The 27355-nt window shown below is 36.5% G+C and overlaps 1 protein-coding gene across 1 annotated transcript; it reads right to left on the reverse strand.

The window, feature by feature from the left end:
- Positions 1 to 17515: 17515 nt before the first annotated feature.
- Positions 17516 to 18475, reverse strand: LOC110132624 (olfactory receptor 10X1-like). The gene has a single exon (XM_020886063.2). The coding sequence runs from the start codon at positions 18473 to 18475 to the stop codon at positions 17516 to 17518; it is 960 nt and encodes a 319-aa protein (XP_020741722.2).
- Positions 18476 to 27355: the final 8880 nt, after the last annotated feature.

The following is a 27355-nucleotide window of genomic DNA, read 5'->3' on the forward strand; positions in this document are numbered from 1 at the left end:
AAAGACAGAGGAACCAGAGATCAAATTGTCAACATCCATTGGATCACCAAAAAAGCAAGAGAGTTCCATAAAAACATCTATTTCTGCTTTATTGACTATGCTTTATTGCTTTATTATTATATTATTATATTATATTATTCTCCTTTATTGACTATACCAAAGCCTTTGAAAGTGTGGATCACAATAAACTGAGGAAAACTCTGAAAGAGATGGGAATACCAGGCCACCTGACCTGCCTCTTGAGAAATCTGTACATAGGTTAGGAAGCAACAGTTAGAACTGGACATGGAACAACAGACTGGTTCCAAATAGGAAAAGGAGTATGTCAAGGCTGTACATTGCCACCCTGCTTATTTAACCTATATGCAGGTACATCATGAGAAACGCTGGGCTAGATGAAGCACAAGCTGGAACCAACATTGCTGGGAGAAATATCAATAACCTCAGATATGCAGATGACACCACCCTTATGGCAGAAAGTGAAGAACTAAAGAACCTCTTGATGAAAGTGAAAGAGGAGAGTGAAAAAGTTGGCTTAAAACTCAACATTCAGAAAACTAAGATCACGGCATCTGGTCCCATCACTTCATGCCAAATAGATGGGGAAACAGTGCAAATGGTGTCAGACTTTATTTCTTTGGGTTCCAAAATCACTGTAGATGGTGATTGCAGCCATGAAATTAAAAGACGCTTACTCCTTGAAAGGAAAGTTATGACCAACCTAGACAGTATTAAAAAGCAGAGATATTACTTTATCAACAAAGGTCTGTCTAGTCAAGGCTATGGTATTTCCAGTAGTCATGTATGGATGTGAGATTTGGACTATAAAGAAAGTTGAGCACCAAAGAATTGATGCTTTTGAACTGTGGTATTGGAAAAGACTCTTGAAAGTGCCTTGGACTTCAAGGAGATCCAACTAATCCTTCCTAAAGGAGATCGGTCTTGAGTGTTCATTGGAAGGACTGATGTTGAAGCTGAAACTCCAAAGCTTTGGCCACCTGATGTGAACAGCTGACTCATCTGAAAAGATCCTGAACCTGGGAACGATTGAGGGCAGAAGGAGAAGGGGATGACAGAGGATGAGATGGTTGGATGGCATCACCGACTCAATGGACATGATTTTGGGTAAACTCTGGGAGTTAGTGATGGACAGGGAAGCCTGGATTGTTGCGGTCCATGGGGTCACAAAGAGTTGAACACGACTGAGTGGCTGGATTGAACTGGACTGAAGATAAGAGAAAATGGACCAGAGTTGTCAGAGAAGATGTCATGGAGAAATGTGAAGATTTCCAAAATAAGAGCTGGTGTATTCTAGTTCACAGTTAAGAAAAACTATTTTGTTGTAGCCCAATACTTCCTGTGATGCAATGACTGTGTAAAATTGGTTAAACATATTTTAAAAATATTATATTTAGGTAGATAGATATAATGATATTGAAATTTTTAAACATTTAGAGTATATATATGGATCTGTAATAAACACCTAGAAAGATGCTAAGCATTATGAGTCATTAGGAAATACAAATTAAAAACACAATGTGATTGTACTTCATAACTATTAGAATGTTTGAAAACTAAGGAAAAAAAAAAGATTAGTTGGTGAAAATTTTAAAGAACTGTAACTAATACACTGCTCCAAAGACATAAAAGTTTAAAACGTATGTTGGCATTTTGGTAAACTCTCTATCAACATTTTAAAAAGTTTAGTCTATTCTATTTCCAGACCTCCCCTAGATGTTATATATTCAAAATTTTCTGTTCTTCCCTCTAAATAATAATGATAATAATAACTTGGAAATAATTCAATACACAATCATAAAATGATTCTGCATGGTGAACAGGATAAAATGGATTGGTTAGAAATCTTAAGACTGGTAGAATGTCACACATTGTGTTACACAGAATGTTACAGTGTGTTCCCAAATACTTTATATTATCTATACCAAAATAGGGACATGGAAAGTGCTGAAACAGTGGAGTGAAACAGTTCACTCCAAACCTGTCTATGAGAATAAGAAAAAATGACAAAAGAAATAAAAGTAAAGGGAAAGTAGAAGTAAAAATCATTTGTTTCTGTCCTTAAAGATCAGAAAATCAGCAGGAACTTAATAGGAAGACACATAGCCAGTGACAGTGGGGACTGCAATCGGCCTGCAGCTGTAGCATCACCAGACCTGAGATTCAAACTCAGTCTCACTTCATGCCAGACAGCCAGGCCTGAATGCCTGCAATAGCATTGCTAGCAGTGCCTGGAGAGTAACCCATCTACACCTTACATCAAGATGAACAGTATCCTGTACCAAAAAAAAAAAAAAAAAAAAAAAAATCCAGGACTTTAAAAAGATGTAAGTTGTGCAAAGTTTTTCATGGTTTTCCAAGCTGATGGAATCAAGTTAGAAATCAATAGCAGAGACAACAGGAAAATATATAAGCAAGTGGAAATTAAACAGTCAACTTCTCAACAATCCAAGGGTCTTAGAGGGAGCCTATAAGAAAGTGAAAATGTATATAACTGAATCAAAATAAAATTATAGCTCATTAAACTTCTGGGGTGCATCTAACCTGTTCTGAAATGGACATATATAGCAACAAATGTTTACTGTAGAGAAAAGGAAAAGTCTCAAACATATAATCTAAATTCTAACTTGCAACTAGAAAAAGGAGATGAAAATTGATTCTGAACCTCATTGTAAGTTTAATCAATGACTTTAAAAATCCTAGAAAGGTTTCATTTGTTTGGTTCTGTAGAGAAAGACAAGATTATTTTGTGCATTATTTTGTATATGGAAAGTCACAAGCCCTTAAATAGCTACAGTAATCTTGAAAAAGAAGAATAAAATGAAAGTAATTATTCCATCCAATACTATCACCTACTGTATGGCTACATTAATCAAGATAGCATGCTATTGGCAGAATTCTTTAAAAAATTTTTTTTTATTATCTGACAGTTCATGAGACTATACATCCTTCCTCTATTCCTTCTGCCAGACATCTGGGAAGCAGATAAAGAGCAGTCCTCCAACCATTAAAGCTTCTGCATGGAAAAATCTCACCCTATATTAACTACCTAATCCTCATAAAAATGCCAACCCAGACTCCTTGTCCCACTGTCTCAGGTCATTTAAAACATCTTTAGGAAATGCGCTTTATATTGGAGTTTCACATTCTTAATAAGGGGATTAAATAATCGCTCCATATGAAATATTCTTTATGTTGCATATATTGATGTTTTTATATAGTTCTGTAGCTCATTTAAAAAATATTTAATAGAATTTAAATGCAACAGTAATTTTTTACCTTACATCTTACAGTTAAAATATATGTTTTATTTTCTCTATGAACTTTGCTGATATATATGCATGTATTACAAGATTTTAATTGATGCCTTGTCAAGCTTTGGTGCAACAAAAATGTTTGTAGGTTTATCTTAAAAGGGTTTTAATACATTTTTTATAAAAAAGAAAATTTTATTAAATTAAAAAATGAAAATTTGAATGTAAAATTATCCCTAGATACAATTGATGCTTACAAGCTTTACCTAATATATCCATGAATAATATTTCTTTTTGCTAAAACAGAATTGATCAGGATTACTTTTATTCCAGGTTTTTAAAATAAATACTGATTAATTTTCTGAATTTCTTCTATTATATAGCATTGGTAGCCTAATGGTCTTTCATTGAAAGTTATTTTTAATAATTTATGGAAGAACATTCTTATGTCTTTTTTCTGCTGTTTTCAAAAAGAAATAATGTGAAATCTACTGAATGTGTAAAAAAAAAATCACTGCCTATCATTAACTTTTAACTTTTTAGTTTGTGAAAAATTTATCACAGTAGACTTTTCCAGTTATTATCAAATGATTGTCAATTATAATTGCTTACCTATTACTTATAAACACTTTGACTTTCTATATTAACAAATCTAGAGAAAATAAAAATACTATTTATTTCAATCACTCTGTTCAGATTTTTTTAATTAAATCCTCTTAGCCTGTAACACACTTTAGCTCTCTATGTATCTATCCCTCTATTTACTTAATCTTGAAAAGATGTGAAGTTTACAGATTTCACTCATTCTATTTAGGAAGCTGTGATAAAATTTATCTGAGAAAAATAGGACCTATGCTACCAGCAGATGATCTAAAAGTACTTTCCCCCATTCCTCTCACTTATTGCAACTAAAAAGTGGGCATTAAACACAAAAGTTACAGAAGAGGTCTATGGGATCAACATAGACCCTCTCCCAACAAAAATAAATAAACAAAGCCCTGCTCCTTCTAGTCGAAGGACAAGGAAACAGGCAGCCTGGAAAAAAAAAAAGAAAAATTTTAGAGAATAAACTTTCTACTACATTTAAATACCACAGAAAATACTCTGACACCAACTGCATCTCTGTCAAAAAAAAAAGGCCAAGTGGGGCACTTGAAGTTTTACTGTTTTGACAAGATGTCCTAACATCTTCCCTGGGATGATGTCTGAGAAGGGTGAGTATGAGCTAGGATCCTTGAAGGCAGGTTGAGAACTCACCTCTTTGCTGAGTGAACACTAACAATGAAAAACCCAAAGAAATTCACACAAAGACACAAAGTGTCAAACTTTGAAGACTAAAGACAAAGAACAAATCTTGAGATCAGTGAGGGGAAAAAAAAATGACATTTTACCTATGAGGAGGAATAATTTGAGGAACAACAGATTTTTTCATCAGAAACAGAAGGAAATGTGTTACAGAAAAATGAACATCTTTGCCAGCTGATGGGTGGTATGAGTTTTCAAGATTCCATATTTCTGAGCACTTAACACAAGCACCTAATTTTCCAGAGTAAGCATAAACTTAGCATTATTTAAACATCCAAAGAGCTGCTGCAAAAGATCTACTACTAATAATCATCTTATTTCAAGGTTTTGTTTTAAACTATCTCAATTTTCTTTTTATTGATATAATGAGGAAACTGCTCCTTTGCTGGGATTCCAGTGTGCACAAGATTTTGTTTGTGCCCTCTGAGCATCTCTGGTAGGTCTGAGGTTTGATTCTAAATGTGATTTCACCCCTCCTACCATTTTGTTGTGGTTTCTCATTTGCCCTTGGACACATGGTACCTTTTCTTGGTGGGATCCAACATTCTCCTGTTGATGGTTGTTCAGCAGCTAGTTGTGATTTTGGTGTTTTTGCAGGAGAAGATGAGTGTGCATCCTTCTACTTCACCATCTTCTTCACTCCTAAAACAATTTTTTATTATATTGTTTTTAAATTTTACTCTGGCTCCCCCATTATACCCTCCAGTCACTTTGATAGTGTGCCTTTCGCCAAATTGGCTGAGGCCAGGTATCTGCCTTGTGGTTTCATGGTTGAAGTGAAAACATAGTCAACAAAAGAGTCCAAAATACAGCACTTGGGTGCAGTCTCAAAAATGACAGAATGATCTCTGTTCTTTTCCAAGGCAAAACATTCAATATCACAGTAATCCAAGTCTATGCCCCAACCACTAATGCCAAAGAAGCGGAAGTTGAATGGTTCTATGATGACCTACACGACTTTCTAGAATTAACACCAAAAAAATCTTTTTTATCAGAGGGGACTGGAATACAAAAGTAGGAAGTCATGAGATACTTGGAGTAGCAAGCAAGTTTGACCTTGGAGTACAAAATGAAGCAGGGCAAAGGCTAACAGAGTTTTGCCAAGAGAATGCACTGGTCATAGCAAACACCCGTGGCAGTTTTGCACTGAACAATTCTCACAAACACACAGTATTATGAGAGACAGTGCAGAGAGCTCACAGAGAACCAACTACCAGAGAAAACGCTGAGCACTTATTTTATTGGTAACTTACCTTGTAATCTTTAAGGGCAGTAAAGCAACATGGAGACCAGAATTTTAGGATTAAGGCAGCTTCCTCCAGGAGATCTGGAGGTAATCACACGAGAGTCATAAAGAAAGATCTTTGAAGATAAGGGGATTTTCCTGCATGCAGAACAGTATCTATTTTGGGCTTCCCTGTGGCTCAGCTGGTAAAGAATTCACCTGTAGTGTCGAAGACCTGGGTTTGATCCCTGGGTTGGGAAGATCCGTTGGAGAAGGGAAAGGCTACCCACTGCAGTATTCTGGCCTGGAGAATTCCATGGATTGCATAGTCTATGGGGTCACAAAGAGTCACAACTTTTTGCTTGAGCGATTTTCACTTCACAATGCTGACGAGTCAGCCAGAACATCTAACTAAGGGCAGGGGAGAGAGCAAGCAAGGGAGAGAGAATGAGTAAGATTAAATTCCAGGAGACATTTTTGAGAAAGCAGTAAAATGTGGTTCCCACATTTTTTGTTAATTTCCCTCTTTTTGTTTTCTATAATGAATGTTTCTTTGATCTTCTTGTAGGAGGAAGAGTGTTAGCATTACTTCAGTGTGGGTGAGCTGAGAAAATAAAGCAATCAATGTTTTGACTAGAAAAAAAAAACACAAAGCAATATTATGAATAAGATAAAAGAAAAAAAATAACAGTATTTTAGGTTTACAGATGATAACCAGTTCTTCAGGTTGAGCTGTGTGGAAAACTTGTTAGATCAGCAGACATGCCAATTAAATCCATCAAACAGTCTCATATCAATCAGGCTAGAGTGCATAGTGGACTGATGGTGTAGGGTGAGACATTCCAGATGTTAAGTTTCCTGAGAAACCGCAGTAAACACAAAAAAGTGGTCTGATGTTTAAAGGTAAGGATTTGAGATCCTGTTTTGGGGGGTTCATATAAAATATTATTTGTATACCAATGAATGTTGATATAAGAACATATCTGTGCATTTGTTGAATTAGTTATGCAGAAGGGTAGCTGTGAGCCATCAATGGTCCAGTGAGAATCTGAGGTGTTCACAGGTAAAGGAGATGGATGAGATAGCCATTCTTCCCCAGTAATGGTGGAGTAACTGGTAGAAATAGGAATTTCTGGATCTTCCCATGTGACAATAGAGAACACAGCAGGGTTCATTAGGTGAGACCAGTATGTATAGTCATTGTTAGGCAGTGTACAAGCAGGGACTGTACTGAAAAACAGAAGTGAAAAACTAACCTGAAACCACCATACCTTGTGGGCAGAGTTGGCACTTATAGTGGCTAGAAGGGAAATCATCATAGTTTCAGGAGTAATAGGTGTGCCAGTACTAACAAGAGCTATGTCAGTTCTTAAAGTAAGATATTTAATATCACCCCCATGCAATATCAATGACTTTTGGATAATTATTCCTCAGTCTTCAGAAGAGGCATTCCAGGAGGACTCATCTGGGTGGGCAATAGACAAAATTCCAGTAAAGCATCCTGAAGTCCTTGGTGCCAACTCATGACAAAATTTCAAACAATGGGAAGGGATCCAAAGTGGACCTGATGAAGACAAAACAGCAGCATATCCCCTTCTCCATGTTAATAATTTAACAAGTCTGTGCCAAATATGAGAGGGTGGTTGTTTAAAAAGTACCAGAAGGTATTCCTGTGAATATGGAAGAGCAAAATGTCTAGCAGCAGGTGACTGTGAAGAATTTTTGGAAATTAACAAGTGATTAAGAGTGAATAAGGCAATATATAATCATTCCCTAGGAGGGGCTAATTCTTTCCTTTTCCGTTTATTTAAAAATAATTTCAGTCGCTCATTTTCACATTCAATAATGGCTTATGCAGTCTGGCTGTGAGGAACACATGTGATGTGTTTAATAGCCCATAGATGAAAGAAATCCCAAAATTTGTGAGATGTATATGCTGGAGCATTATCATTTTTAAAGGTTTTGAAGATGTCCTAGAATAGCAAAACATTCAAGAAGGTGAACTTGCACATGACATGTTTGTTCTCCTCCTTGTGCTGCTACTGCTGCTGGTGGTGCTAAGTCGCTTCAGTCGTGTCCGATTCTGTGCGACCCCCCAAAGACAAGACGGCAGCCCACCGGGCTCCCCGTCGCTGGGATTCTCCAGGCAAGATCACTGGAGTGGGTTGCCATTTCCTTCTCCGATGCATGAAAGTGAAAAGTGAAAGTGAAGTTGCTCAGTCGTGTCCGACTCAGCGACCCCACAAGACAGCAGCCCACCGGGTTCCTCCGTCCATGGGATTTTCTAGGCAGGAGTACTGGAGTGGGGTGCCATTGCCTTCTCCCCCTCCTTGTGCAGCAGCCCATAAAAAGACTGGAAATGTATCAATAGTTATAAGTACAAAGCAAAATGGTTTAAATGAAGGATGATGAAATGAGTCACATCCACTTGCCATAACTCATTATAAGAAAGATTGCAAGGGTCAACGCCAGATGTAGAGAGAGAAGGAGTTAATAATTGACATGTGTGACAGGTACAAACAATATCTTTGGCTTCCTGTAAGATTAGAGCCAATTGTTCACTAGTGCCTTGGCACCCTGGTGAAAGAATTATTGTGATTGGAAGGCATCAGTAAACAATGACCTGAAGAGCTTCTTGATGAAGGTGAAAGAAGAGACTGAAAAAGCTGGCTTAAAATTCAACATTCAAATAACTAAGATCATGGCATCCAGTCCCATCACTTCATGGAAAGCAGATGGGAAACAATGGAAACAGTGACAGACTTTATTTTCTAGGCCTCCAAAATCACTGTAGATGGTGACTGCAGCCATGAAATTAAAAGATGCTTACTCCTTGGAAGAAAAGCTATGATTAACCTAGACAGCATATTAAAAAGCAGAGACATTATGTTGCCAACAAATGTCCATATAGCCAAAGCTATTGTTTTTCTAGTAGTCCTGTATGGATATGAGAGCTGGACCATAAAGAAAGCTGAGCACCAAAGAACTGATGCTTTTGAACTGTGTTGTTGAAGACTCTTGAGAGTCCCTTGAACTGCAAGGAGATCAAACCAATCAGTCCTAAAGAAAATCAACTTTGAATATTCATGTGAAGGACTGATGCTGAAGCTGAAGCTCCAACATTTTGGCCACCCAATGTGAAGGGCTGACTCATTAGAAAAGACCTTGACGCTGGGAAAAATTGAAGGTAGGAGGAGAAGGGGACAACAGAGGATGAGATAGTTGAATGGCATCACCGACTCAATGGACATGAGTTTGAGCAAGCTCCAGGAGTTGGTGATGGACAGGGAGGCCTGGCATACTGCAGCCCATGGGGTCACAAAGAGTCTGACATGACTGAGGGACTGAACTGAAGTGAAACAATGATCCTACCTGTAAGGCAAAGAGGTGAGTCAGCTTGTTGATTCCCAAAAGCGAATGAGCTCTAGTAGTTGCGTGTGTCCTTGAATATGAGCTATAAAAAAAGGATGCTGTCATTTAGTTAAAAGAGTTTGAATAGAAACAAAGAGAAAGAGTAATGGTTTATCTATTGAGGTATTTAAAATAGAATCGGGTAATTGTTGAATTATATTAACAACACAAAAGGAATCTGTTAAGAGATTAAAGGAAGTTTGAGAGAAGGTTTGTAAAGCAAGCATGACAGCAGCTAATTCAGAAGCTGTGGGGAAGCTTGGAGGCTGGTAAAGGAAAAAGTTCCATCCTGAGGTTTCCTTCCAGGTTACTATTCCTTGAGTTTGATTGTCATTAGGAATAGGATGTTTAGAGATAACAGGATGTAAAGAAAAAGGCACGAATTGTAAAATAGAAATTCTTTTATCCATCAGCAATCTGTAAATACATTTCCCTGTACAATCTGATATGGCAATTTGAAATTGTTCCTTAGTTTGATATGACTCCACATTTTCCTTAGGTAATCCCATATAAATTGTGGATCTGAGTCAGTAAGGCGACAGAGACATAAGCATCCTTGCTGTAGTAAATGTTTTGCCTGCAGATAGGGAAGAGCATGGTATTTTGGTTGATTAGGATTGAAGGAGTCTTTTGGGCATAGAAAAGAGAACAACAGTCTCAAAGGCCCCTTGCTGAATCATCTAACTTCGGAGAAAACAAAGTATAATTTTAGTTCCACGCTGATGCTCCAGGCCAGTTGCATCTATCTGGGACTTATCACCCCCTGTCCAGAAACCACCCCCTACACCCACGCAGAAGACTTATCACCCCCTGCCAAACTACAAATGTCATCTCAACAAAAGAATACTCACAATATCCCGCCTGATTGACATTTCCCTTATCACTTCCACAAACCTCCCTATAAGTATGAAGCCTCCCTGTTCCCTCTTGGCGCTCCGCCTGGTCGTTAGGCCGCCTGTCGCCCCTCCTTGCCTAAATAAAGGCAACCTACTTCTGTTGAGGTCCTCTTTCCATGCCTTATAAGGATAATGTTAGTCATTCAATGATTTTTATCTCTTTAGGTATAATTAGGGCAAGTATTGTTGTAAGAGTATGTTATGTAGGAAGAAGAATCAGTGAAAAATGAAGTGAAGAAACATGCCTGTCAAGGAAATGTTTAACATAAGCAGTGCTGATTGTTGTAATAAAGCATAACGTTGGGGAGAAAAAGAGTGGTGTGAGGTAGGGTCTTCATTTCTCAGCAATAATTGAAAAAAAGAAGCATTGCATATGTTGGGATGCCTAAACTAGGTCATATCCAATTTCAATGACCCAAGAATTGCTATAAAGAATGAAGTGTTAATGGTTCTAGAACCTTGCAAGAAAATCATAAACGAGTAATTGTTTTTATAAAATTTGAAAGCCAAGATATTTCCACAGGAGTATTTGTTGGATTTTCTCTGGAGCTATTATCAACCCCTGTGAATCCAAATCTGTAATGAAGTGGAAATTCCTGTTAATTTTTGTGGCAAAGAGTGAGATAAAATAACATCATCCATATAATGATAAATATAGACATTGGGAAATTGTCATAATGGTTGCACAGTTAGACCCTTGGAAGAAAGGTCATGCATTTTTAGAATTAATGTGGGTCTACTGCTGCTGCTGCTAAATCGCTTCAGTCGTGTCCGACCGTATGACCCCATAGACGGCAGCCCACCAGACTCTCCTATCCCTGGGATTCTCCAGGCAAGAACACTGGAGTGGGTTGCCATTTCCTTCTCCAATGCATGAAAGTGAAAAGTGAAAGTGAAGTCACTCAGTCGTGTCTGACTCCGCGCGACCCCACAGACTGTAGCCTACCAGGTTCCTCCATCCATGGGACTGTCCAGGCAAGAGTACTGGAGTGGGTTGCCATTTCTGTTTCCATAATGTGGGGCATTTAGAGTCAATTAGCATAGTCCAAAGTTGCATTCATAGATTCAAAACCTCCTTTCCTAATTTCTATCTCCTCTGGGGCACAAAATAAGGCAAGAATAATAATTGTGCAAGTGTTGTCCCATTCTCTACTGTTTGATAAAAGTATGTGAGGGAGCCATAATTTGAATATTGCCTGTGTAATCAGAATCAATTACCCCTAGTAAAATATGAATACCTTTCATAGTTATGTTCAAGTGGCATAAAATAATTCTGACTATACCTTTAGGTAATGGGCTATCAGCTTCCATAGGAATACATTTAATTTCACCGATAATATCAAAAGTACAACTTTCAGTAATAACAAGGTCCAATCCTGCAGTGCTCATTGTGGCAGTGTTTAAATCTAAGATTAGTTTTCATTTTGAGCCGTCTTGGTGTTAAGAAGGGGATTGTTTGGATTCCATTCTGGGGTTTTCACATCCAAAGTCTGTATTTTGCTTGTCCTCTATTCCTGATGCAGGGCCTGGGTTTGACCCCACCAGTGGTTTCCTGACAGAAGCTGTCCCTTATTATCAAATTTGGAATGGCATTGATTAGCCAAATGGAAACACTTATTGCAACGAGGACATTTTGAGAAGGTTTCTTTTGACCAGATGGCAGTTTTTTTGTGTATCTCAGATTTGTCGCAGTTAAAACATTGTTGAGGAGTTAACGTGGTGGCTAGCATAGCAGCTTTGTGGAATTCTGTTCCTATATTTTGAAAGGCTTTTATCATTTCTGCTATATTAGTTGTTGGCAAATTACAAATGGGCTGCAAGACTCTGTCACAATCTTCATTTGAATTTTCATAAGCTAGTTGTAATGTTAGTGCATTCCAAGCCTCCAAATTTTCAATCCTTGGTCAATAGCAGTTTGCAGTTTTCTACAAGCTAATGTAAGGTTCATTTGCTCCTTTTCTTATAGTAGAAAAGGATCACTGTGGGATGGTAAGATCAGGTAAATGAAGCCAAGTTTTATGAGCCACTTCAGAGGACATTAAAGTGGGCCTTAGGAAGCATCACTATGAACAAAGCTATGGTAGATGATGGAGTTCCAACTGAGCTATTTCAAGTCCTAAAAGATAAAGGTGTTAATGTGTTGCACTCAATATGGCAGCAAATTTGGAAAACTCAACAATGGCCACAGGACTGGAAAAGGTCAGTTTTCATTCCAATCCCAAAGAACAGCAATGACAAAGATTACCATGCAATTGCACTCATCTCACACACTAGCAAAGTAATGTTCAAAATTCTCCAAGACAGGCTTCAACAGTTCATGAACCAAGAATTTCCACTTGTTCAGAATGAATTTAGAAAAGGCAGATGAACCAGAGAGCAAATTGACAACATCCATTGGGTCATAGAAAAAGCAAGAGAATTCCAAAAAACATCTATGTCTGCTTCATTGATGACTCTAAAGCCTTTGGCTGTGTAGATCATGAGAAACTGTGGAAAATTCTTACAGAGATGGGAATACCAGACCACCTTACTGGCCTCCTGAGGAACCTGTATGTAGGTCAAGAAACAACAGTTAGAACCACAATGGGACAATGGACTGCTTGCAAATTGGGAAAGAAGTAGGTCAAGGCTGTATAATATCACCCTGTTTATTTAACTTATATGCAGAGTACATTATGTGAAATGCCAAACTGGATGAAGCACAAGCTGGAATTAAGATTGCTGGGAGAAATATCAATAACCTCAGATACTCAGATGACACCATCGTAATGGCAGAAAGTGAAGAAGAACTAAACAGCCTCTTGATGAAAGTGAAAGAGAAGAGTGAAAAAGCTGGCTTAAAACTCAGCATTAAAAAAATAAGATCATGGCATCCAGTCCCATCAACTCATGGCAAGTACTTGGAGAAACAATGGAAACAGTGACAGACTTTATTTTCTTGGGCTCCAAAATCACTGCAGATAATGACCACAGCCATGAAATTAAAAGACAGTTTTTCCTTGAAAGAAAAGCTATGGCCAATCTAGACTGCCTATTAAAAAGCAGAGACATTACTTTGCCAACAAAGGTCCATCTGGTCAAAGTTATGGTTTTCCCAGTAGTCACATATGGATGTGAGAGTTGGACCATAAAGAAGGCTGAGCACCCAAGAATTGATGCTTTCGAACTGTGGTGTTGGAGAAGACTCTTGAAAGTTCCTTAGACTGCAAGATCAAACCAGTCAATCCTAAAGGAAATCAACCCTGAATACTCATTGGAAGGATTGATGCTGAAGCTGCAGCTCCAATACTTAGGCTACCTGATGAAAAGGGCTGACTCATTAGAAAAGACCCTGATGCTGGGCAAGATTGAAGGCAGGAGGAAAAGGCAACAAAAGAGGATGAGATAATTGAATGGCATCACTGATTCAATGGACAGTGAATTTCAGCAAGCTCCAGGAGATGGTAAAGGACAGGGAAGCCTGGTGTGCTGCAGTCCATGGGGTCACAAAGAGTTGAACATGACTGAGTGACTGAGCAACAATGAGCAACAGCAGTGAGGAAACACTGGTTTATAACATTATATAAATGTCACGTGCACAGCATTATATGTCTACTTTTTGTACAGCACGATGGGCTAACTACCAAAATTTCACTTTAATCTGTTACCATGTAATTGATCCCCTTTACCCGTTTGCCTTCCTTCCCACTGCTTCTCCTCTGATAATCACCAGTACTCTGTTCTAGGTTTCTATTTATGTGTACATTTTTGTTTGGGTTCATTTCTCCTGTTACTTCATTTGTTTGTGGGGTTTTTAATAATCCACCTTAAAAGCTTTTAAAATGAAAAATATCAACTCATAGGTAAGACCCTATTGAGGATATATGGGATTGTCTCAAATCACACATGCCATGTTTTAGAAACTGTAACATCTAACTTTGTATTTAATTTAACATATATATACCATACAAATGGAAATAAGTATTAATATGATAGTCATAAAAAGAGATAACTGTGTCTCACCAAAACATTGAACATAATATTTCATTTTAAAAAGCATCATAAACCATTGTAATTTTATGACATATATTTTATCTGAACACCAAATATTTTAAATTTTTTCAATGTAAAGCCATTATCCAAGACCTTGTCAAGATTTACTATATGCGATTTTTTTTTCTCTTTTACCTTTTATTGAAGTAAGGTTTATGTACAACATTATGTAAGTTGGTGCAGTTAAATTGCCCCCTTCCTCTCTCTCTTCCTACTGGTAACCATTAATTTGTTTTTTATATCTCTGAATCTGTTTCTTTTTTGTTATACTCATTAGTTTGTTGTATTTTTTAGGTTACACATATAAGGCAATATTTTTCTTTCTCAGATTTATTTCGTTTAGCATACATTCAGCTCAGTTCAGTTCAGTTCAATCGCTCAGTTGTGTCCAACTCTTTGCGACCCTATGAATCACAGCACGCCAGGCCACCCTGTCCATAACACCCAGTAAATCCATCCTTGCTTTTGCAAGTGGCAAAATTTCAACCTTTTTTATGACTTAGTAGTATGCAATTATGTATTTATACACCACATCTTCTTTATCCCTACATCTGTTGATGGAAGTATAAGTTGCTTCCATATCTTGACAACTGTAAATAATGCAGATGTGAACATTGGAGTGCATGTATCTTTTTAAATTAGTGTATCTTTTTTTTCAGACATATATCCAGGAGTGGAATCACTGGGTCATGTGACAGCTTTATTTTTAGTTTTTTGAGAAATTTCCATAGTCTTTTCCACACTGTCTGCACCAATTTACATTCCCAACAACAGTGTAAAAGAGTTCCCATTTTTCCATATCCTTGCCAACATTTCTTATATGTGTTCTTTTTGAGTACAGACATTCTGACAGGTGTTTGGTGATGTCTCTGTGTGGTTTTGATTTATATTTCCCTGATGATTAGAGATGTTGAGCATCTTTTCCTGTGCCTATGGACCAACTGCATGTCCTGCCCTCTTTGGAGAACTGAATATCTACATGTAAAAGAATGAAATTAGGACATTACTAACACTACATACACAAATAAACTCAAAGAGAATTAGAGAACTAAAAGTAAAACAACCATAAGCTATAAAACTCCAAGAAGAAAAAAAGAGCACTCTTTGACATAAACCATAGTGATTTTTTGGGAGGGGATTTGTCTCCTGAAGCAAAAAAGCTAAAACTTACAATAAGCAAATGAAAACTAATTAAACTTAAAAGCATATCAAAGGAAATCATTAAAAAGGGGAGGGGACAGCCTATGGAATGGAAGAAAATACTTGCAAATGATATGAATGATAAGAGTTAATATCCAAATAAGTAAACAGCCCATACAACTCAATATCAAAAAAGCAAGTAACATGATTTGAAAATGAGCAGAAGAGCTTTAATACATTTTATTTATATATACCAGCCCATAAAACAGAATTATATCCTTCTTGAGAGGACATAGTGTCAGCAGAACTGAGAAAAAGATTCAGAAAAGTGTCTAGGTTTTATGTTGGAATTATCAGTAAGATTAGTTGCTACTTATTGAAATATTTAACCTTCATACTTATTTCTTATTTTTTTAGGGTTATATATAGACCCAATGCTGTGTTTCCTTCATTACTCACTGTGTGTCTGCAAAAATTATTATAAAATACATTTTATTGTTAAAGCAGTCAATATTGTAAAATTTTATTTAAACACTAACTCTTATTGCTTTGATCTTAAAGAAAATGGGAGCTATTTGCAGTCCTCATCCAAGGATTCCCTCAGTCACAGAACATGTACGCTCTACTGTTCTGTTTACTGATTTTATATATGTGTTAGTATACTGTAATGGTCTTTATCTTTCTGGCTTACTTCGCTCTGTATAATGGGCTCCAGTTTCATCCATCTCATTAAAACTGATTCAAATGAATTCTTTTTAATGGCTGAGTAATGTTCCATGGTGTATATGTACCACAGCTTCCTCATCCATTCGTCTGCTGGTGGGCATCTGGGTTGCTTCCATGTCCTGGCTATTATAAACAGCGCTGCGATGAACATTGGGGTGCACGTGTCTCTTTCAGATCTGGTTTCCTTGGTGTGTATGCCCAGAAGTGGGATTGCTGGGTCATATGGCAGTTCTATTTCCAGCTTTTTGAGAATTCTCCACACTGTTTTCCATAGTGGCTGTACTAATTTGCATTCCCACCAACAGTGTAAGGGGGTTCCCTTTTCTCCACACCCTCTCCAGCATTTATTCCTTGTAGACTTTTGGATAGCAGCCATCCTGACTGGCGTGTAATGGTACCTCATTGTGGTTTTGATTTGCATTTCTCTGATAATGAGTGATGTTGAGCATCTTTTCATGTGTTTGTTAGCCATCTGTATGTCTTCCTTGGAGAAATGTCTGTTGAGTTCTTTGGCCCATTTTTTGATTGGGTCATTTATTTTTCTGGAGTTGAGCTGGAGGAGTTGCTTGTATATTTTTGAGGTTAATCCTTCGTCTGTTGCTTCATTTGCTATTATTTTCTCCCAATCTGAGGGCTGTCTTTTCACCTTGCTTATAGTTTCCTTTGTTGTGTAAAAGCTTTTAAGTTTCATTAGGTCTCATTTGTTTATTTTTGCTTTTATTTCTGAAATTCTGGGATGTGGGTCATAGAGGATCCTGCTGTGATTTATGTCGGAGAGTGTTTTGCCTATGTTCTCCTCTAAGAGTTTGATAGTTTCTGGTCTTACATTTAGATCTTTAATCCATTTTGAGTTTATTTTTGTGTATGGTGTTAGAAAGTGTTCTAGTTCCATTCTTTTACAGGTGGTTGACCAGTTTTCCCAGCACCACTTGTTAAGAATCAGCATTCCAAAATATTCCATATATTCAGAAGCTAGCATTTAACAGTCATTGGAAGGACACTATTGTGTACAGTGTATTAAACTTTTTAAATAGTATGGCATGATTCTTAATTATATACCTACCTAATCTATTTATCTATATCTAGAAACACATTGAAATATACTTGACTGTGTGTGATTTCTGTAGTGTATCTTTTATAGGAAATAATTATCTCCCCTCAGCAGCACCACACAGTCCCTCACAACATTACCTAGAAATTTTTTCAACATTTACATCTCTAGAAATTTAAAATCTTCTTTTAGTTTAGTAGTCATAGGTGTTTTTGCTTCTTCTTCCATCTTGCTTTTCTTATGTCATCAAAGGTACAAAACACCTTGTGGATGATTGGCAGTAGCATAGAATATGCAGAAAAAAATAGTAGAAGTATTGGAAAACTCCCTTAACATGCTAACTAACTGCCTGTCATGGCTTAAGTCCAAGACTCAGACACCTGCTCCCCATGTGTCAACCTCTGGGAAAAGGCTCCAGATATTTCAGGATAAATGCTTCACTGACATCTGTGAACACTCAGTTATGCAGTGATAATACAAGATTATTCAAGAAATTTCTTTCCTTTCCAAGTACCTTTCTGAAAGCGTTCTTCATGTCCTTATTCCTGAGGCTGAAAATGAGAGGGCTGAGGAAAGGAGTGATGATAATGTAGGGGATTGCTATGAGTGTGTCATCTCCCCCTGATGCTTCTGGCTTCAGATAAGCAATAGATGCAAAACCAAAGTGGAAGATGACCACTGTGAGGTGGGAGGCACAGGTAGAAAAGGCCTTCTGCTTGCCCTCAGCCGAAGGGATTTTGAGGACAGTGGAAACAATGAACACATAAGTGAGGATGATGACCAGGAAGGTGCCCATCAAACCTGACACTGACATCGCTGTTACAGTGTATTCCTTGAGGTCACTATCTAGACAGGACCGCCTCACAACAGCTCGCATATGACAAAAGAAGTGTTTGACAAGGTTGGGGTTGCAGAAAGAGCCCCTGAATATCAATGCAGTCTGTATCACAGAGATAAAGAAGCCAACAATCCAAGCAGAGGCCACAAGTTTTCCACACATTATGTTGGTCATAAGCAAAGGATATCTGAGAGGGTTGCAGACAGCCAGGAAGCGATCATATCCCATCAGAGTAAGAATCATACAATTAGTGCCACCAAGTCCCAAGAAGAAACACATTTGCAAACCACAACCTATGTAAGAAATGCTTCTGTCCTTGGCCAGGAGATCTGCCAGCATCTTGGGGAAAATAGTCAGGGTGTAGCAGGTCTCAGAGAAGGAGAGTGCACTAAGGAAGAAGTACATGGGTGTATGGAGATGACTGTCCACCCAAGTTAGACCCATAATGGCCAGATTACCTGTGAGGGTGGGAAGGTAGAGGCAAAAGAAAACCACAAAGAGGAATGTCTGTCCATGTGGGTAAACAGAGAAACCAACAAGAATGAACTCTTTCAGGATTGTCTGGTTGATCTTCATCATGTTAAGTTCTGAAATCCAAGGAATCAAAAAATTCAATTTTCCATTATTCTCTGCAGTTTTGGTGTGAATAAAACAGACGATCAAATTTGCAGTTACCAATTGATTTTATATTTTGTTTGACAAAACAAGATGTATATGTAGGTCATATTTTCTCTTAATTGTCTGTTCATGTGTTTCTTCTTTATTAAGCCACCATTACTAATTACTTACTATGACTTTTTCTGCCCTATATTTTAAAGTTTATTGACTAATAGTAAAAAAAGAGCAAAAAATACCCTAAATGCTGTCCAGATGAAGGAAATTCATGTGCATAAGATGAGTTGCATTTGGATCTGATTCTAAACCATGAAAAAATTACCAAGTAGTTAATTGACAGAATCAGGATCTGACATAGCAACTTGTACTTATAATATTGTCTGTAAACAGCTAGTAAGTGAAGTCTGATAGTTGTTTGGAATTTGGGGACTGTATTTGAACAATGGCTTACAGTTATAACAGAAGATCAAAGTCTTCTTGAAGAAGACATTTAGGTCCTGAAATACTAAAGGAAAAGAAATAGCAAGCTCTCTTTCCTCCCCTCTGAAGGACCCTTAGGATAAATTTTGTTTAGTGTGTGGATGATGTTACTAAGCAGACATTTTATGCAACTATAGTTCAAGTGGCAAGAGACATTTTGTTCATTTCTTCAATGTAAAGCTCAGCATATGCAAAAAAAGACAAATTCTAGTGATTTTGTATATTCCTTGATAATTCTACATCAGATTTAATCTCATCCTCTCTAAAATTCCATGTTTGTCCTTATAGTTAAATATTCCCTGATGTTTATATGACTTTGAACTATGTTTTTTCTTAACCACATGATAACATATCTAAAAACTCATTTATAGAGCCTACATTTTGCCAAATTGGTTTGTATATTTAGTCAGTTCACTCTTCAAACTGTATAGGTTAAGTGCCTAGGAAAAATATAAAATGTGTAGGATACTGTAATTTTTTTTTTAATTTATAAATATAAATTTTATAATTTAAACATTATTTTTTAAAAATACCTACTTTAAAAATAAGATTATCGTGTCTATGAAGTATCACAATTGTAACTGGAGTCAAGCTGTTTTAACCTTAGTGGTATATTATTTTCATTTATCAATGCTTTCACCTTGAAGAAAGAGATATTGATTTCCAATAAATCTTCAATGAGCAGGTTATTTTAACAGTGTTGAATCTCAAAACAATGTTTATTTTACTTTGTTATTCAGCACTGTATAGCATGTGATCTTGGGCACAGAGATGAACAGACTTTCCATTCTTCCTTAGATTTGGTTCAGGCAAAGATTAAGCATTTTCAGGGTAGAATCTTGCTGGTCACTGAAAGTCAGAAAAGGCAGTAGGAAAATGGCCTAAATTACAAATGTTTTCATAAATAATTCACAATATATGGACTCTACCTTGTAGGTCCCTTGGATTCCTTTGTCCTCTTGGACCTGACAAGACCTTTATTCTTTCATAGTCACATATGAGTCCCCTGATCTAATCTTGTCTATGAACCCTTTCATCTTTCCTGTTTCACTCTCTCTATATATCTACACTTTATCTGTGAGCAATTATCTCCCAAAAGGTAAACTATTTTTCTGTCTTCTTGCCTAAGAACTTATTATGAGGGACAGTGTCTAAAGGTTCCTTTGGTTTTTTTCATGAGACCTTTAAGTAACCCTCTTCAGTATCCAAACTCCATGTGAGTGTCCTTCACATCCAATTCCACATTTGAAGATCACTGTTTCATTTCTGTCTATAAGCATCTTTCTGAAGGATTCTAACTGTTTAAGAACAAAATCTCCCCCAGTCAGAAAATACTTTGTCTTTCTGTTGATCCCTAACATATTATGAAAAATTCTTTCCACCAACAGAGCTATTTACACACTAAGGTTCTTAAATTCACAGGACTCTTCACAATAACTCTATAAGAAAGGCAATTATATGGATTGTGGAATTAAAAGATTCACTAAGTTCCCCAAAGGGAAAAAGTATATTAGCAAAATAAGAAGTTGTTTTAGTAGGTGATCTCCTTGGTGCAAAGCCCAAAAGTTTTTTCTGTCATACTACCTGCAAAACTGTGTGGTTTCATACAATAGGCCATATTCCCTCCAAGACAGCCCAGAAAGGTTGTTTTCAAAGTTTAAAGTTCAGAAGCATTTTGAAAATGCAAAGAATAATTGATACAAATTCCAGGCCAAGTCCTTTCGTATCTAGTTTTTACCCAATTGTGTAGTAAATATCTACTTGGCTAACCATCAGGAATAAAATATGAATGTTAGACTCTCCTTTTACTTTTGGCATATTCTGAATGTGAGTGTATATGTGTGAATGTGGTGAAGTTATCATATCCCATCCAATTCTCAGTTCTCTCTGAAGTTATTGTGAAATCAACCTGTCTCAAATTTAGTTTGCCATATAGATCCACACTGACAGAAGAAATATATATCCTTTTCAAAGTCAAAGAGAAATGGTAATTTGAAGAAAATGGTAGTGACGATTAGTCATGAAGAAAAGAGAGTCAAATCATCTAGAATAATTTCCTACCTTGTGTATCTTATCATGGCTCCAATGCCAGTTCACTATTATAGTTATATTCTTCCAAGAAAGTCTTCACATTGTTGGAAGTAAGCTTTGTTCTTCACTCAAAAGAGGAAAAGATAAATTTAGTATGAAAATTACTGGTCAAAGGCTCTGGACTCTTAACTGTGTCACTGTTAGTTAAGTGACCCTGGGAAAGCCCTTGTATCTTCGGAGCTTCCCCACCTGGGAAGTGAAAGGAGAAATCCTAACTTTGTGTGCATCAGTTTTCTATGGCTCCAGAGTTTTTGACATGACATTTGAGGTTAGGCCACATTTGCAATGATCAGTTCCCAACACTCACTAAATTGCAGTGGCTTAGAGCCTTTACTTCTAATGCTTTAGAGATATTACCTGATAATTGCCAGGGCTTGAGGTTCCTGAGCTCTAGAGGTTTGTTTGGTTCTGCTTAAGAGACTCTCAGGGATTTCTTTCTTCTTTCATCAGAAGGAGGAAAGGAACTCTCTCACTCAACTTTTTAATTTGCTCTTTTTAGTTTCAGGACTTTGTGTAACATGTGACTAATAAAACTCTTCTGGGAATCTCTGAGGATTTAAAACTTTCAGAGTTCATGTTCTACCCATAACCAAGGCTTCCTGCTACTTCATTTGTTTTGTTTTATCAGAAAGGGAAGTCAACTGCATCCCTAGTACTCATTCCATTCACTTTTCCACTCACCATAAAAGGTGCTTTCCCTCTATTCATCAACTCCTTTCCTCTGTGGACAAAAACTATTGCCTGCCATTTCAGTAAACAAAGAATATTGTCTGCCTTTCTGATAAACAAGGAATGTTGCTAGTCATCATGCCTTCAAGCTATTACCACTGAACTACACCCTAAGGGGAATGCAAAATGATGAAAGGCAGGATGCTGGTCCTTACCATAGATAGAAAAGTATTTTTGTGATTAGCAGTAATTTTTTGGTGTTCAACTACATGTTTTCTATAGCAAAAAAAAACTCTTACATATCCTGGCTTCTTCCTTACTTTTAGGAAGTTACTCAGAGTTATCTGAAAAATTGTATCCTGGCCTGTCATCTTTAGAAAGGCCACTGAATAAAAAATTAATATACTTAAATCAGAATTTATTTCTCTCATACAACAGTCTTGTGACAAGCAATCCACAATTTGCAAAGTTGATATGGTAATAGCTTCATGAGGTTATACAAGCCCTTGAGAACTGGTGAATTGGTTCTGCCATCCTTAAGATAAGCCTTCCACTGCTGAGTCCATAGTATCTGGTTTTCTGTTCATAGCCATCAGTAAATCAGAAAGAGAGACATCATTCTTAAGGGATAAACCTAGAAGTTACATCTATCATTTAAGCTTATATTTTATTGGTTAGAACTTAATTACTTTGCCAAGCTTGGCAACAATTGAGGTTAAGAATATAGAAACTACTGTATTTGACCATCTTTGTACCCTGCTATAATTTCAGAGGATTCTGTTATTAAAAATATTGAGAGAATACCTTCAATCACTTGCTATAGGTCTACTCAGTTGACAGTTCCTTTCTGTGGTAGTTTTGGAATTTTTTGTCTTTTTAGGAATCTGTCTATATTATCTAATTTATGCAATTTATTAGTCTGCAAATGTTGATAATATTTACTTACAATTCTTTTTATTTATGGAAGTTCAGTAACAATATCATTTCTGAGTCCCATAATTTAAATTATCTGAGTTTTTCTATTTTTTTTTTTGGTCTTGGTCAATTGAGCAAATGTTTATAAATTTTGTTGATCTTTTTGATCACTTGTTAAAAATAAAAAGAAGCAGCTTTTGGTTTCATCGACTTAAAAGTTTTTCTCTTATCCTACTATTTAAAATTTTTTCCTCTAAATTTTACTCCCCCCCACTTCTATTTGCTTTAGGTTTACTTTGCTGTTTTCACAGTGTCTTATGGTATAAGACTATGCTGCTTATTTGCCATCTTTCTTCATTTTAAATACAGGTATATATCATTGTAAATTTCCTTCTAAGCACTGCTTTAGCTGAATCCCATAAGTTTTATTATGTCGTGTCCTTATTTTTGCTCATCTCGAAGTGTTTTCTAATTTCTCCTATGATTTCTTTTCAGAGCTGTTGACTATTTAAGATCGTGCTGCTTACTTTTCACATACTTGCAAATTTCCCTATTTCCTTGTGTTATTGATTTTTAATTTCACTCCATTGTGATTCTAATTTCTCTCCATTCACTCCATTTCTAATTTTCACTCCAAAATCCTACACACTTCATAGATTTGTATCCTTTTAACTTTATAGACTTGTTCTATGCCCTGTCATATGGTCTATCTATGTCCCTCATACACTCAACAAGAATGTCTTCTCTGCTGTTGTTGGTTGTATCTGTTGGTAGATCTCTTTACATTTACACTGGGCTTCCTTGGTGGCTCAGATGGTGAAAGACTCTGCCTGCAGTGCAGGATACTTGGGTTCAACTCCTGGGTCAGGAAAATCCCCTTGAGAAGGAAATAGCCACCCACTACAGTATTCTTGCCTGGAGAATTCAATGGATTGAGAAATCTGGTGGGCTATAGTACATAGGGTTGCAAAAAGTCAGACACAACTGAGCAACTAACACATTTCACATTTACCCTACCTGAGTTTGTTGAGCTTCTTGGATGTGTAGATGTATTTTTCAATAAATGTGGGTAGTTTTCAGCCACTATTCCTTTAATTTTTTTCTCTTCCTTTCTTTCTCTCTTTCCTTTTTTCTCTTTCTGGTACTCATTTAAATTTTGGTATATTTAATGGCATCACACATTTCTCTGAGTATACTTTTCTTCATTCTTTTTTCTCTCTAATCTTTGAATTACATAATTATTATTAATCTAACTTCAGGTTCACCACTTTTTTCTTCAGCTAGTTTAAATATACATATATTTTTTCTTTTTTAAAAAATCTATTTATTTTAATTGGAGGCTAATTGCTTTACAATATTGTAATGGTTTTTGGCATACATTGACATGAATCAGCCATGGGTTGAGCATATCTCAAACAATTTTTTTAAAAAGCTTTTACTGAAGTGTAGTTGATTTACAATGTTGTGTTAGCTTCAGGCATACAGCAATGTGAATCAGTAATACACATACATATATCCACTCTTTTCTTAGATTATTTTCCCATATGGGGCATTACAGGGTATTGAGTAAATTTTCTTGTGCTATACAGCAGATTCTTATTAGTTATCTATTTTAAATATAGTAGCTTATATATGTCAACCCCAATCTCCTAATATATCCCTTTCCCATACACTTGTAACCATAAATTTATTTTCTATTATACATCTGTGACTCTACTTATGTTTAGTAAATAAAGGTATTTATTTACACCATTTTTTTTAGATTCCACATACAAGCAATATATATTTGTCTTTTTGTATCTAACTTCCTTTGCTCAGTATGACAATCTCTACATACATACATGTTGCTGCAAATGACATTATTTTTTTGTGGCTGAGCAATATTCCATTGTCCATATGTATCACATCTTCTTTATCTATTTCTTTGCTGTTGGACATTCAGATTGCTTCCATATCCTGGATATTGTAAACAGTGCTGCAATGAACATTGTGAGGTTTACACATTCTTAAAGTATGGTTTTCTACAGGTGCATGCTCAGGAGTGGAATTGTTAATAATATTGTAGCTCTATTTGTGTGTGTGTGTGTGTGTGTGTGTGTGTGTGTGTGTGTGTGTAAGGAAACTCTGTACTGTTCTTCATAGTGGCCACCATAAGAAATTCTTTAAAAATATCTGTTAATGTACTTTTAAAATCAAGTATTTCCATTTAGGCTATCTTAAATTTCTATTTTATTTATTGGTAATATATTTGATCAATATTATTATGATACTTTACTTCTGTATTTGTTTTAGTTTTTAAATATATTTATTCAATAAAATGAAATTTTTGACTTTTCAGTATGCCATCTAGTCACACTCACAGGAAGTTCCTGTTGCCTGATTTCTTTTCTGTGATACATTTCTTCTTCTTTCCATGTATCTTATTTTTTGTTGTTGGAAACTGGATATTTTAGATAATATATTGAAGAAACTTTGTTTATTGCCCCACCGCCCTTACACACACCTGGGCCTTATATTTGTTATTTTTTTTAATATTTGTTTGGTGACTACCTTGATTATTTTAGTGAAATTTCTCCTTCCCAGCCTTTTACAGTGTTAGTTCTCTGATGTTGCTTATCAGGGGCAGAGTCTTAGTTATGCCCACATTCACTCTGGGATGAATGCTTTTGTTAACACTCACTTTGGATGTCCTTTTTTTGGCCTTATGCACCTGTTAGCCTACTGAATGCTCTATTGTTTTCAACCCTGCCCTAGAACATAAATTGTTCCATGGAAGAATAGAACAGAATTCATTCTCCTATGAAGGAATGAGTTTCCTTGGTGGGTCTGATGGTAAAGAATCTGCCTGCAATGGCGAACACCTGGCTTCGATCCCTGTAGGAAGATTCCCTGGAGAAGGAAATAGCTACCAGTATTCTTGCCTGGAGAATTTCATGGACAGAGGAGCATGAAGGAATAGTTTTTCAACGAGGACTCTTAGTTATCCTTTTCCCCCTATTTAAAGAGCTTTTTAAATGAGGCTGAGATATTGAAGTGGAGACATCTTGTCTGGGGACATTCAGCAACAATATGACTGAAGCCTCTAGAAATCCTTTATGGGAAGGAAGTCACTTGAGTATGTAGACAAAGAATATCTCTTGTCAATTCATTAAACAGAGGATGTTGTGGTCACCAAGCCATTAACCTCTGTAGCCACCCTATTAGTACACTCCGAGGGGAGTTCAGGATGGAAATATACAGGCCGTCTAGTATCAGGAAGTCAGCCATGGCAGCTAACCCTGATGGTGCACCCTAATGGAATTCAGGAAAGAGAAAAACAGAATACTGGCCCTAGATACTTAAGGTGCATATCAAAGAAATAATCTCCATGAGACTAAACTCTTTCATCTTCTCATACATAGAAACATTATAAATTCATTTACTTGAGGTGCCATTTTTCTCTAATTAGCAGAAGTCTTTTGATATTCCAACTTCCTTTTTTTGCATAAACTTCTATATATCCTGAGTACTCCCCTATCTCTTCAGAGCAGGTAGAACAGCTATCTGAGAGCCTATCTCTAAGGATTAAATCCTCCCTATGTCTGCCAAGTAAAACATACTTCTCAACTTTTAGGTCACGCTTTTTTTTTTTTTTTTGACAAATGCTTTCATATATCTGTGAAAGCCTTAAGCTATGTCATATCATGAATGTGTGCCTTTTATAAGTAGAATGTGAGTAGCCTAGAAGGAAAAACTATATATTGTATGTTTTTGTTTTCACTGTGGCTAGGACAGTTTCTTGAACATAGTAAATATCAATACATGTAGAAGAGAGAAATTAACACTATTCACAATTAGGTAAACATCAGAAGCCATTTATCTCTTATTTTATTCTTTCATTGATGTTATATTCTTTTTTACAGGAGAGAATATCTTAACAGTTTCCCATTAAGGGACTTCCTTGGCATAAAAATTCAGAAAATCTAGTTTATTCTTAACAGTTTCCCATTAAGGGACTTCCTTGGCATAAAAATTCAGAAAATCTAGTGAAACATTTTTCCAAAGTCCTTTAATTGAAAACTATATCTTAGATAGTCAAAGAAACATATGGCCCAAGAGGGAAAAAAACAGTTAATATATACAGTGAATTATGTAGCTATAGTTATTCACTTTTATTATTATGTACTAATATACAGTATGAGCTTCCCATGTGGTGCTAGTGGTAAAGAACCCACCTGCCAATGCAGGAGACAAGAGATGTAGCTTTGATCCCTGGGTTGGGAAGATCTGCTGCAGGAGATCATGGCAACCCACTCCAGTATTCTTGCCCGAAGAATCCCCATGGACAGAGTAACCTGGGGGACTACAGTCCATAGGGTCAGAAAGAGTTGAATATGACTGAAGCAACTTGGTATACATGCAATACTATATCGGTTTACTACAAGTCATCTATCTATTCTAACATTGGTGAAAATTTGAGTAATTTTAAATTTGGTCTATTGCAAATATCACTTCTATGAATACTATTTTTATGCCTCATGGTACATGTATGCATACAATTATCTAGGGTGTAAGTCCAAGAGTAGAAAAGCTGGACCATAGGGAATGTGTATCTTCAAAATAAGTATACAATAACAAAGTATTTCCTAAAGTGACTGAACTAAATACTAAACATATACTCTAACTAGGAGCATACAAGAGTTCTTCATC

Source organism: Odocoileus virginianus, chromosome 5 (genome assembly GCF_023699985.2).
Source record: "Odocoileus virginianus isolate 20LAN1187 ecotype Illinois chromosome 5, Ovbor_1.2, whole genome shotgun sequence".
NCBI lineage: Eukaryota > Metazoa > Chordata > Mammalia > Artiodactyla > Cervidae > Odocoileus > Odocoileus virginianus.

What these genes read in the sequence shown, in the direction of transcription:
- LOC110132624 (XM_020886063.2), bottom strand. Translation starts at nt 18,475, where the DNA reads ATGATGAAGATCAACCAGACAATCCTGAAAGAGTTCATTCTTGTTGGT.